This window comes from Onthophagus taurus, chromosome 8 (genome assembly GCF_036711975.1).
Source record: "Onthophagus taurus isolate NC chromosome 8, IU_Otau_3.0, whole genome shotgun sequence".
In the NCBI taxonomy this organism is placed as follows: Eukaryota; Metazoa; Arthropoda; class Insecta; order Coleoptera; family Scarabaeidae; genus Onthophagus; species Onthophagus taurus.
The window spans coordinates 2973858-2986937 of record NC_091973.1 but is presented as its reverse complement, the minus strand read 5'-3'; the positions used below and the strand labels follow the sequence as shown (position 1 = coordinate 2986937).

At 37.8% G+C, this 13080-nt stretch overlaps 3 protein-coding genes across 6 annotated transcripts; 2 read left to right on the top strand and 1 right to left on the bottom strand.

The window, feature by feature from the left end:
• Nucleotides 1-294: 294 nt before the first annotated feature.
• LOC111425542 (metaxin-1 homolog) lies at nucleotides 295-2589 on the top strand. 2 transcript variants are annotated; one of them, XM_023059639.2, is made up of 5 exons: nucleotides 295-590; nucleotides 650-790; nucleotides 1774-1880; nucleotides 1935-2329; nucleotides 2378-2589. In XM_023059639.2, the coding sequence occupies exons 1-5, from the start codon at nucleotides 504-506 to the stop codon at nucleotides 2509-2511; spliced, it is 864 nt and encodes a 287-aa protein (XP_022915407.2). In that variant the 5' UTR covers nucleotides 295-503; the 3' UTR covers nucleotides 2512-2589. The 2 variants fall into 2 exon arrangements, with proteins under 2 accessions (XP_022915407.2, XP_022915408.2); XM_023059640.2 differs by having other exon boundaries at nucleotides 336-590; nucleotides 764-790.
• Nucleotides 2590-2997: 408 nt separating this feature from the next.
• LOC111425425 (titin-like) lies at nucleotides 2998-5120 on the top strand. The gene is made up of 4 exons (XM_023059425.2): nucleotides 2998-3273; nucleotides 3539-3582; nucleotides 3638-3936; nucleotides 3997-5120. Exons 1-4 carry the CDS (start codon nucleotides 3191-3193, stop codon nucleotides 4657-4659), a joined length of 1089 nt encoding a protein of 362 aa, XP_022915193.1. The 5' UTR covers nucleotides 2998-3190; the 3' UTR covers nucleotides 4660-5120.
• On the bottom strand, nucleotides 5114-12986 carry LOC111425424 (zinc finger protein Lobe). 3 transcript variants are annotated; one of them, XM_023059424.2, is made up of 8 exons: nucleotides 12799-12986; nucleotides 10854-11003; nucleotides 8860-9041; nucleotides 8666-8808; nucleotides 8179-8389; nucleotides 7405-8124; nucleotides 7065-7349; nucleotides 5114-7008 (listed from the first exon to the last, which is right to left on the bottom strand). In XM_023059424.2, exons 1-8 carry the CDS (start codon nucleotides 12833-12835, stop codon nucleotides 5803-5805), a joined length of 2934 nt encoding a protein of 977 aa, XP_022915192.1. In that variant the 5' UTR covers nucleotides 12836-12986; the 3' UTR covers nucleotides 5114-5802. The 3 variants fall into 3 exon arrangements, with proteins under 3 accessions (XP_022915192.1, XP_022915191.1, XP_071054555.1); XM_023059423.2 differs by having other exon boundaries at nucleotides 7405-8389; XM_071198454.1 differs by lacking the exons at nucleotides 8860-9041; nucleotides 10854-11003; nucleotides 12799-12986 and having other exon boundaries at nucleotides 7405-8427; nucleotides 8666-8741.
• Nucleotides 12987-13080: the final 94 nt, after the last annotated feature.

The following is a 13080-nucleotide window of genomic DNA, read 5'->3' as shown; positions in this document are numbered from 1 at the left end:
ATCAAATAATAAAATATTTTATTGTCTCAATTAAAATTGTTTAAAAAACATGAATCTTTATGTTGATAAAAGATTTCAATTTGTACCAACACCGTTTCCGTAAAATCTCTCTTTATCATGAATTTAAAATTTAAAGCCGCCTTGAAACTCGAAAGAAACTTCAACAAAGCGCTCGCGTCATATTTTAAATATGTATGTGCTCAATGTTGAAATTTCATAGTTTGAATTATGTGGAATTATTTGCTGGTATGCGAGCGCTATCTGTTAGTGTAAAGTTGATTTCGGTGGTAATATAGAAACCTGTAACTTAATTTTTTGTTGTTAACTAAAAATATAACTTTAAATCACGTTTAGATAAATTATCGCACCACCTCAACATTCCGTTGTATTTATTAATAACACAAAAATACATACACAAGCGATAATTTTTTTCAATTTAATTATCTTCGACAAACATGAATACATGACTTTGACAAACGAGGTTATGTCGCCGGTGTATTAACATGGAAAGGGGCGCTCCTGGGACTCTTTACGTTTTTAGAGGCAATTACGGGCTTCCTTCGGTCGACCCCAAGTGTCTCCAACTAATTGTAAGTTATCCAAGCCAATATGAACAAGATTTTCTAACACAATCTCATTTATTCTTTAGTTTCTATTGAGGATCCATGCTAAACATAATATAGCGCTTAAAACTTGCCGGTTTTGCACATACCCCCAACTACCATATTTAAATAGTAATGAAAAAATATATTATACATTGCAGGGTATCACAAATGCTGTTCATAAAATGGTAAGTATTTATATTATATGTATGACTCAAATCATACCTTATTGAATGTTAAAAAACCTTCATAAGCAAAGAGGATAGAACTCAATTATAAATGGGGCAAGGAAAATAAATTTATGTCCACACAAAGACTAGAAAATGGATAGCACAAACTTTATACAACCAGCAAGAAGATAAATAAATTAGAGGAGAACCTGAATACCTAAGGAGTAACCATGAGTAATATGGATAGGCTAGAAAATTTGTTCTAAAAGATAAATGAAGACTGTAAGAATAAGATTTGACTCACAAATGTGCTTGGAATAAATTTATATCCTCCAAAATAATAAATAAAGATAATCAGAGATTAGATTCTAAAATTGCAAGTAGCAAATCAGACGCAACATCATCCACTTTCTTGCCATTATAAGCCGTTTTTGGTGCCATAAACCATAACACAGCATAACTTATTAGCACATGAAACTATAACTTAGCCAAGAATAGAGTTCTTGAGTAAAATCAATAGTCAAGGAATCTAGTATATACTTGAAAGAAACACGTTATTCTAACTCATCTCTGCTCCCATCTCCCACTGTTTAAATCCTATTGGGATTGATGGGTGAAGGAAGCCATCTTGGATTCGATTCATCCATTCTGTCAACAACCATGTTATCCATAAAATATAAGATAGATTTTTGAAGCCAAACAGCCTCTTAGACTATATTGTCAAAACGTCTCTGGATTTAGTAGAACTTTGAGAGATATGTGAGTTATCCTCCATGAAAGGATTTAAAGAAACTACTCATAACCTTCTATGAAGATATTATTATTAGATATTTTAACCCTTCTACTCTTTGCAGTATTAGTCTCATTAAAGGAGTTCACAACCAACATTGTACACTAATATTAAAAATAAATAAAATATTTTAGTTCCCCCTCTCTATGTTTTAATCCTTTACTTTATTTTTTATTTATGAATTATAATTCATAAATATTTTTTGTCTTAGGTTCTTGATGGCTGTGATAAAACCTTTTCAACATTAGATAAAAGTAGAATATTAGCCTACAAACACCTCACGCATAACGTGTTTAGTGATACTTTCGATTTACATTTGTATGTATAATCATATCACTTATTACCACGAAAACTAATTTTTTGTTTTTATAGCTGGGGTTATGATAGAAATAATCAACATTTAATAAAACAATACGGTGAAGGAAAACACTTCCCTTTTAGGGTGATATTTGCGCGTCGCATGAACCGTCATGTTCAACGTATAGTCGAAGACCTAACTGAAAGAGATACTTTAGCTGAAGTTTTAAAAGTGGGAAATGAAGCTGTTGACTCTTACTTAGAAGACCTCTCGAAGTTGCTTAAAGACAAAAAATATCTTTTTGGGGATAAACCATCGTCGTTGGACGCCCTTGTTTGTGGATATTTAGCACCAATTGTAATTTTGGAGTTTCCTAATAAAATTTTGCAAAATATTGTGAATAATCATAAGAAGATCGTTAAATATGTTAAAATGTTCCTACAGGAGTTTGGAGAGGAATACGAAGGAGGTAAATAATTTATTGTAATTAACAAATTTTTTCATTATTTATTTTCAGTGATTCCCAGCGAGATTCCCCAAAAAGTAGAATCTGAAAAAGCTCCTTTAGGCACTGTAGTTATCGCAGGATTCATTGCTGTCTCTGTTATGGTATGCTATGGACTTATACACGATATTATTAAAGTAAATTAAATGGTGATATATTTTTAATCACTGCCAATAGCACCTAAGCATTCTTGTTTATTAATAAAAAATTCCTTTACTTGATAATTTCGTTTAATACTAAATTCCTTTTAAATCTATATTTAAAAATAATATTTGTCTACCGTTGCAAATAAGGAAATGACGGAAATCGCATTTTTTTTGTCATCACATTCAAATTACGTCGTAATCGTCGTTTTAAACAAGACGATAACCTTGGAGGTCGAAATCATGACCAAATAAATAAATATAAACGCTGTTTTAATAAATAAAGCAATCGGCAATGAGTAATAAGCGATATGCATAATATACATACATGTCTTATTGAGTCATTGCTTTTTTTAATAAAAATGTTTATAACAAATTGGCTTTTTTAATTAAATTTATATAAAATCAAATCGCGTATCGATCGATTTGATATTGTACAATGGTTTAAAAATAACCGAGCCGATCGATTCGCAATTTTCGCGACGGTAAAGCGTTGCGATGCAACAATCGGTATAAATGACGTCTTGGCGCGTCACAAAGGTAGCCCGGTAGTGGGGAAAAACTGATGGGATAGTATCCAACACATATTAGTCAAAAACGGTGTCCACATAAAGCTAAACGCGTTTAATGAACGAGTTTCTTCCACGAAAGCGCGTAGTGTGAGTGAATCCCGGAGCGGAAAATGAACGGGAACGTTCCAAATTACCCGGAACACTTGAATCCGTTCAAGTCTAAGGGTGGCTTGAGGAACTCCTTCCGAAAGGTGTAAGTGTTATTTTATTTATAGCGCAACTCGCCGTAATTTGTTTATTTATATCCGCTGAGAAATTTATATTCTCTCTAAATATCACGCATCAATAGCGTGATCACCGATTAATCGGTTAATTACCCAGCGTTCAAATGAAGTGTAAACGTCGTGGCCGCCTCCTTCGCGTCTAATTTGAATTGCGAGCGAAGGTTGTTTCCATTTAAGCCCCCATTGTACAGTAATAAGACGTTATAAACGACCTAATCAACGCGATCCTTCCAGGTTCAGGTCTTTCACCGGAAAGGACAGACAACGACCGGATAAAGGTGTGAAACCATCATTTTATCACCAACGTTTTTTATCAAGTCACTAAAATTTTAGACCTTCAGAGAAATCGGATCACGATCCAATTAACTCCTCAAAATCACAGCGCGCACGTGCCCGAAGCTCTACCCAGATCTAGGTTCAAGGAAAGATTGGAAAAAACAGAACACCTCAAAAGAATTTCAACTAAGGAAAATTCCAATACGTACGAAGCCGACAATCCTTTTGACGAACAAGATTTACCGCCACCACTTCCCCAATCCGCCCCACCAGAAGACATACCACCCGTTCCCGCCGTTAGATCGAAATTACGGAAGAAGAAGAAAAAACGCGCTGCCCCGTTGCCTCCAGGAATAGTAATTTTCATTTTGTCTTTCCCTTTTATTTCTCAAAACCTCAAACATCTTATTTTCTAGACTAGCAGCGATGGCCAGTATTTAGAAGTGCCTTCAAGAAACGGCTCCAAATGGAGTTTGACTTCTACGGATACCGACGCTTCTTCGATATGTTACTCAGAGAACGAAGAAGTGCCGTATCGCGAAGAAGAAACTCAACAAATTTTAGAAATCACCCGCAAAATAGCCGAGTTCACCGACGATACGAATAACAACTTGACTTTCTCCAACGAGGTAACCATCAAAGTCGAAGATGTCGACGAGAATGATAAAGATGACACAAACGCGATTAAAGATTCTAAAAAGGACGAAGAAATCGATGAGAAAATAAGCGATTTTAAAGAAGAGTACGAAATCAAAGATATAATAAAAGATGACATCACCAAAAACGATGAGGATGCAAAAATAGAGACTGATGAAATACCAAAGAAAACTTCTCCCGTTACAAATGGTTGTGCGAATATTGATCATAATCAAAATTCGATTTTACGCGTAAAAATAATTGATAACGAAGAAGTCGTTTTAAGACATCCCGAAGATTACTACGACGATGATAACAGTGAAAGAGAAAGTTTATCTATAAAAGAAAAAATACAACATTTCGAGTCGTATAAAAGTACTAGTCCGACATCGAAAGTTCGCCAGACGATTTTAACCAAAGAAAACCTCTTGGGAACCGAATAACGTAAATATATTTCATATATAATAATTAAGTTTCATCGCAAATTCCTATTTATTACTATACGTTGTGTGCTATTTATATTTTATAAGGATTACTTAACGCGAATCGCTTAAAACTGTTTGACTTTTGATAAGATAACATTCTCGATAATTCCTTACGAAATTAATAAAACTGAGACAAAAAAAAATTGTAGAAAACAAGACACTTGATTATATACCTTCATATATAACAACATATATATGTTATTAATGATAATTTTACAATCTTCCATCCTACGGTGAAAAGTCGAGTTAAAATGATGTTAAAAAAAGGTGATCCATCTCACGGTGAAAAGTTGAATTAGAAAGTAAGAGAATGCGTAATAAATATATACGTATCGATTTTTGAAACGTTACTGACGAGGTTAATATTGTAAATTGTAAAAGATTGTTTTAGGAGTAAATAAAACACAATATATATTTTTCGTTGTGAGTTTTTTTTTTCAAAAAGTAATAATGTATAACAAAGAAAAAGGGCAATCATGGACGGTAAGTAGACGGGGAAAACAATAAAAATGAATAACTGGAAGACGTTTACGTTATCAAGGTCACTAAGATATATAATGTGTGGCCTAAATTTAAAAGTGCAATTTCTAAACGAGACAAGCAACGCAACTGGAACAGGTACTAAAGTATTTATGGAAAAGTGTTCGCCATTTTTAATAATTTTTTGAATTTATCAAATTAATTTTAAACCAAGCTGTTTTTAATTTTCGTTATCCCTCGCCAATTTTCATTTTAAAATAACAATTATTTATTTTATTAAATTTCCAATTCCATTTATACCGCAATATAGTCCCTGGAGACATTATTATTACTCCCCAGGGAAGTACACAGTTGCTTTTTATATTCGATAGAATTTCGATATAAACTGCACAATGACATTCTATTAATTGCAAAAAATAATAATAAAAATGATAAATAAAATAGTTATTTTAGAAAATGGAAGAGGAAAACTTAGCGAGCACTCAACCACTAATAATAATAATAAAAAAACGAATCGGAAAACCGAACGCCATAAAATATATAATTAGTTTCAAAATGGACCCGTTCGATGTGCAAATATAAGGTTCCTAACAATGTATCACAAATTTCGGAACGATCTATCTAAACAGCATCACCGCAATCGTCCGCCGTTTTATCATAGGGTTTATCATCGACTTCTTCCGTTTTAATCTCAACCTTGCAACACACTTCCGCGTGTTCCCTAAAGAAGCTATCCAAATATACACCGGAGCAGTTCTCGCAAACTTTGTACTGTTCGCTTTTTGAGTCGCCCAATTTTTGCGCATGATTAATTCTATGATTTTCGAGTTCCGTTTCGAAAAAGAATTTCATGTTGCACTCGGTACATTCGTACGGACTTTGGGCCAATCCGTGACCTACGATGTGACCTTGAAGGCCGGCCGCCGTCGTGAAAACTGAAGAACAAATGTAACAACGGTATTGACCCATACCCATAAAATTGTGCTCAATTAAGTGCACCTGAAGTTTTTGTTGGGTTGAAAATACGTTTCTACAAATCTTGCAAACTAAATTTGAATCTTCCATATGGCGCAATTTGACGTCTTGTTCTTTTTCGTATTCGACAAAATTCTTATAATCCTTTTGTATTTGATAACTCGTTCCGTTCGAAGTCATCTTACAATCTTTACAAATCGAAATAGAAACGCCATTATTTTTTTCTTGGAGTTGATTCTCGTAGATTTTATTGCACATTACGCAAAGAAATTCCTTCTGGTAAATATGTCTTAAATGGAACTTCGCGTGTAACCTAACCTCAACGTCTGTTTGAAGCGTTTGGCAGCAAATAACACAATTTGCAGGCAAAGGGATTTGAGAGTGACCCTTTGCGATCGATGAAGAGTTATTGTGCTGCATTTGGTGGGTGTAAAAACATTGTTCATCTTCCAGAACCGTTTTGCACTGCGTACACGTGTTTCCGGAGATTATTTTGCAATGAGTTAATTTGTGATCGGCTAAAGTGATGGCGGACGAAAAAATCTCATCGCAAATATTGCATTTGTGTTTTCCTTTACCGCAAGATACTTGATGGCTTTTCATATGATTTTCTAAATCGCTTCTTGATTTGCAATGTTCGTTGCAATACGCGCACTGAAGGCTAACAGCCCCTATTTTAGCTTTGACGTGTGTTTGATGCAGCTTTTTGTGGGCTAAAAGTTCTGATTCGGTTGTAAAATCTGATCGGTTGCAAACTTCGCAAGGAATATTAGGAACCATTTTGAGGCCATCTTGAGGGGATATACTTTTATATGAAAAATTTGGCGATGTTGATGTTACTAAATACTCCCCCTATAAAAAATAAGAATTTTTTAATAATTTAAAAATATAATTTGATGTTTTCTTACTTCTCTGGATTCGTTGTGTTCCTTTAAAACATGGAGATGGTGTAAGTATTCGTCTTGAAACATTTTGTGGCAAAATGAGCATTGATACGATTGATACAATCTTGGTTCAACATCACCAAACGGCGCGGCGAATTTATTTAAAATTTGGTTTCTTCCGGAGAGTTGGGAACCGTGTCTCATCGAAACGTGTAAATCGGCTGTTAATCTATCGTGAAAAAATTGCTGAGGACATAAATTACATCTATAATGCTTACATTCGTTGCAATGTTTATTGTTAAAGTGAACCTGAAAATAAAAATTTTTCTCTTTCAAACTAAAACAATATTGTTAATAAAATTACCTGAATAGCAATCTCATTTTCAAAGTATTCCCCACACAACGTGCATTTATACACACTTTGGGAGTGCGCCTCAAAGTGATGTTTTTGTAACTGATCGAGTTGATCGAAAGATTTTTTGCATTGGTGGCAACACCTTCCTGTGGCATCGCTAACGACATGTCCGAAAATGTGAGAACTAAACTCAATTGGGTCTCGACCCGGTTCTCCACAAACCGGGCAATATCCAATGAGACTCGAAGCATTCAGTGACACGTGAGTTTCCATATGGACCAAAAAACTTTTAAAATTAGGCATTTGTGCGTAACAATACGAACAAATACATGGCTTATCGTTGGTGTCATACGGGCTACTAACAGTTGAGGGCGAATTTTTAATCTCCTCAGTTTTCCGGTTATCTTCAGGTTCATCACATTTTCGTTTTCTACTTAAATCGGTCGCTTTCGCTTGGGATGACGTTCCAACGGCGTTTAATTTCCAATGGACACCTTCTAAGTGTTCCCTTAGCGTTTGGGAGGTATCAAATTTCATGGAACATAAATCACAGACGTAACTGAGCGAGCTGTGTTGAAAAAATAAAGAGGAGTGGTCGATGTTGATGTGTTGATACATCAAGTTCATTGTTGCGAAATCTTTACCGCAGTACATACAAGCTATTTTAAGATCCACTTCTTGTTTCGGCACGGTAGTATCGTTGTTTGGCGTTGGAAGTTTACGCTTGTTCTGAAAAGATCTTCCACATCGATCAAAATCCGTGGAAGATCGTTTTGTACTCACCTGGATTTGTGAGCACTTCGTTTGACCTGGACTGGGAGTGCTTGGAGTAGTCGTCGTCCTACTCGAACTACTTCCGCATCTAAGTTCTTTTTTCGTGTGATGTTGTTGATGAGAAGCCAACGCCGCCGCCGTGTTGTAACCTCTATTGCATAAATCACACTGGTGTGGCTTTTTGTTGTCGTGCGTCTTCATGTGGATTTTTAGATGGTCGCTGGAACGAGGACTGTTTTAGAACCACTGCCCCTGGGCCTGTTAAAATTTTATGATTGTTCGTTATTCATGATTTGGGACCGCCGCCTGCCCAGCGGTAGAATCCCGCAAGGCCGCTACTCCCTCAGGCTGTAACTCCTTATGGACAGAGAATCCCGAATGGTATTCACTTTTGTATGGGTTATTTCTTATTGGGTGGCGCGCAAATTTAACATTTATAGCTTATTCATATTTAAATTAAACTTGAATTGTAAATAAAAACCGAAAATATCCTTACCTTCTCGCAAACGCCGAATCACATAACGCACATTTATATTTCTTGTCGCCCGTATGAAGCTTAGTGTGTCGATCTCTTGATCTTTTATGTTTAAAAAGCCTTCTACAATACGGACAGCTAAATTGTAACTGGTCCGTGTGGACCTTAAAATAAAAAAAAAATACTTTGTTGATTTTAAGTAAATATTAATTTACTTGTAAATGTTTGCCCAATACTGAAGATCTCGAAAAAGCTCTTTTGCAAACGTTGCATTCATAAGGGGTGGTAGCGGTGGCGCCGACAGTGTAAGTTTCTTCGACGTCGGTGGCGTCGCTTAATCCGAAACTGCGACAACTAACCGGTGAGGAATTGCTGCTCGAAGGGGAACTGGCACGACCTGAAAGCGAAACAAAGACAAAAAAAAATGAAAATGCGAAAAATTAATATTCGCCATGGTCATTCGGTTATCTCGAATTCTCCGCAATTGAATTTCAAACTAGTTACTTAATTTGGAACGACGCTGGTCGCGTTATGTACATAATTATACGATTTAAGCGGTCCACACCGTTGCGCACGCGGCGACAATATCTATCGGAGGACGGCCGTAAGAAATACCCAAAGCCAATACTGTCCTAATATAGATCGTGAGAAGAAACGAGATTCTTTGATCACATCGGTTGAAAAAAGCAACGGCCGCGCCGCGAACCTCGATCGGGATTAATATCTCTGCTATGAGCGCTGATGACGAAAAATGGGCGGCCCTTTCAGGGCGCGTTCGTACATCGAGCGCTCACCAACAAAATGACACAAAAAGCTTGAAATATTCAAACGGCTAACTCCACGTGGGTATCGATTTCCACCTGTTGCAAACACTTCACGTTAACCTCGATTTTTCGCCTGCATGTTTAATGCGTTTTCCATTCGCCGAATAAAAAACTGACGTAAATGTTTTAAATAATCAAAATTCTCAATTTTTTACTAATTTTCTTTTTACATGTGATCTTGGGTCGATAGTTCGGAAGAAAGGGTTAAATTATTTACTGCCGGCACGAGAGGGCCGCGATCGACTGCCCCCGCAGGCGCCGGGGCCGCACAAGAATGGGGAAAGGCAAGGGGGCTTGCATATCATCTTAAAGTTTAATTGAGTCTTTGCCTTTGGGGACGAAATGGTCGAGATTGCTTCGCGATTCCCAGAGGAGTCTAGCGCCTGACACCCTCCACGCCGTGTGCCGCCGTCTGTTACCACTTACCCCTTAAGAATTCATACCGAATTTTAACGAAAAATTCCAACAGAATATTACTTCAACCTCGATTATTAAAAAATTATTAATATTAATAATTTCAAAATATTATTTTAAATATACCTAGAATTTATGTGAATTTCAGTTGGTTTAAAAAAGTGGCTATCGGGGGGTTTGAAGCTCGGGGACGCAAGGGGGCACCAACGGACCCAACAATTGCACAGAGCCAACCCTACCGATAGGCGCCCAGGGACCAGTTACAAGGCTACAGTAATGCATTGAATTAGACAGTAATACAACAGTGGCACAATGGGCCCCGCGGGGACGTCCGCGGGCGCCCTCTTTCTTCGCGCGCGAAAGCTGGAGAGATAAACAATTTACAGGTTGATAAGGCGGCAATCGTAGAAATAAAAAACGTTTTTTCCACAATTATGAGAAAACGTGAAAAATGCAGGCGAGGTGATAAATAAGTAATCGTAATTGCGGAGGGGGTCTTAATAAAAACGAGCGGAAATGTCCCGAGGGGGAAAGAGACGGGAACAAAACTTTAGTGTCGTTTGGTGGCGATCTAGTATTGCGTCGCGGCAGTAACTGAAAACTATCGAATTCGAAACAAAATTTTGGCGTCCAAAAACCGGAATCGATAAGCGAAGAACTGGCAATGTAAATATAATGAGGACCGAGCGCTCTATAATTCATATCTCCGATATGCGGCCGCATTAGCCGTTTAATAATGAACACGGTAGCCGGTTGACACAAGAGTAGAAAACGCATCAGCTCAAAATCCCGTGAACGCGTTAAGTGTAAAATGTTGTCGCGTCGCCCGCCGGGCGCCCGCTAATTCAATTCGAACTTTGTGACGTATTACAGTTCAAAAGCGGGCAATAAAACCAATTTTAATGCGATGCACCGGCCGGACATTACCGCGTGTATTATTCACGACGAAAAACCCCAGTTTCACTGCTCACCGTTCACACTGCCACTACCGTCGTCTTCATCATCTAGACACCCCAACTCCGAACCTTCACTCTCTTCATCTTCCTCTTCATTTTTTTCACTTCTTGACTCCTCCATCTTTTTTCCTAATTCATCCGGTTTCATTTTCAATTCACAATCGCCTAAAACAATAATATTTCTAAAATTTCGAAATTATAACTTATATTAACTTATATTATGCTAAACGATTTTCAAATGAGATACTTACTTCTTAATTAAGATGATAATTAGATGTTACTTTTGGTTTGGGTTATTAATATGCAACCAACATCGCGATTTGCGTATTGCAATACCAGTACTGTGATATTGGTTGCATACTTGCTTTGATGTGTAAAAATAATTAAAAAATAAAAATAGTATAAATCTTAATGATTTAATATACTATATAGATCAATAAGAAAGAAAGTAGTTTTAATAGGTCGATTGGACGAATTTTGTTGTAATGGAAAGATGTTCGGCGTACAAAAGAAACACGTAGGTGAAAAGTTTAGAGCGCAGCTACCAGTACGCGCCCCCAGGGTACGGAAGGTAGGATTTCCCAAAGGGTTGCATTAATTTTCTACCGCCTTGGCATAGTATGCCCTAGGGAATACGTGCTCGAGCCGGCGGTGTCCCTCGGGGGTTTTCATAAGTTACTTCTTCCATCATAATATGTTACATGTTACGGCGTCACCCTGATGAATTTGCATTAGCCGAACTATGTTGAATATAAATAATAAACGGTGTCGTTTTCTCGCATAAAATTCGCAGTTCCACAACAAAACTTATTACTACGATTGATGCGAACCAGCGGGGTGACGGGAAAATTGAAATTTCCCCCCTTCCCCGCAGGCCGAAAACGAAACGCAATACCTTCAAGACGTTCGAAGAAACGAAATAATGTTTATTATTATTCCCCCGTACGGCGTGATGCTTTTAGGAACCGCACGGGAGTTCGTATTTACCCGCGAATTTTAGTATTGCCTTCCGTCATCTGTCACATTCGATTCATTCCGGGCAGATGTGTGTAAAGGCTTCGCATTATGTACGCGCCCGTATCGATTTCCGCCAAGATCTTTTTAAAACCCTTGATAATCCGAACGCTGGCCCGTTCGAGCTAAGCCCGTTTGAAATATATTTCGAACGGCCTCCAAGGGGCTGTAAAATAATAGTTGTTTAAACGGTCATAAATGGCTAAATATATTACAAGATTTTCCCCAGCTAATTTCGCGCTACCATATCGGTTTTATTCACCCGTAATCCAACCCCAAACTACAACCTACAACTGCAAAACAAAGTACTTCTTTAAAACGTCCATCAAAAAGTTTTAAAACATTTTTGTCATTCTAACTTTAGAATGATTTGGTTCATGTTAATAGTCGTCGCAGGTGTGGGGTGTTGCATTTGAAAAAGACCGGCGAATAAGTTGGTCGAAAGCGGAAGTAAAAACTAACAAAGACGGAAGTTCGGAAAACGAAAACAGAGTTCGCGGCGTCTTTGAGTGCAGAAGCGGCGTCCCGCGGGAAACGACGTCTCCGTGAGGGGCAAAAGGTCCCCGGTCCAATTCTACGGGGTGCCGCGGGGGGTGAAAATAAAATAAACATTTTAATCTGATAATATCATTTTAAGAGCAAAATACGGAACTGTAATATTACTAGTTTATACATGGAGCTCGGAGCGAGCTCCGCCGGCAGGCGGCTATACGGCTCCCAAGGGATGGCACCATGGGATCGCATATTTCCCTGTCTGTGCCGTGCTACTCCCCTGACCCTTAGGTCTCTTGGGTATCGCCTACCGTTGTTCACCCAGCCGAATGCGTCGATATGCTAAATTACAAACTCAAAACGAAATTATTTTCCACGACGATTCTTTAGTAAATTTTCAAAAAAAATCCAATTCCGAAAACCGCTGTTGGACAGACACGTGCGTGTCACTCACCTAATTTGGCAGGATTCGGTTGTTTCCTTCTGGACATTCCTAAAAATCAACCTTCGATCTTCAGGACGATACTTAAGCACACGGCATTCTGACTTCGCCTTCAAACTCCTACACCAGAGCGGTGTCTTTTGGACGATTACCGCGTGCGATACACAGAAGCGATCGCAGAGCACCACCGTTCACGCATCTTGCAGCACAACTGTGGACAATTCCGCCACTTTCATGGGTTAGAGCGCGCGCAGCGATTCCCAAGAGACGTCCAGAGCACCAATTCGCAAAATT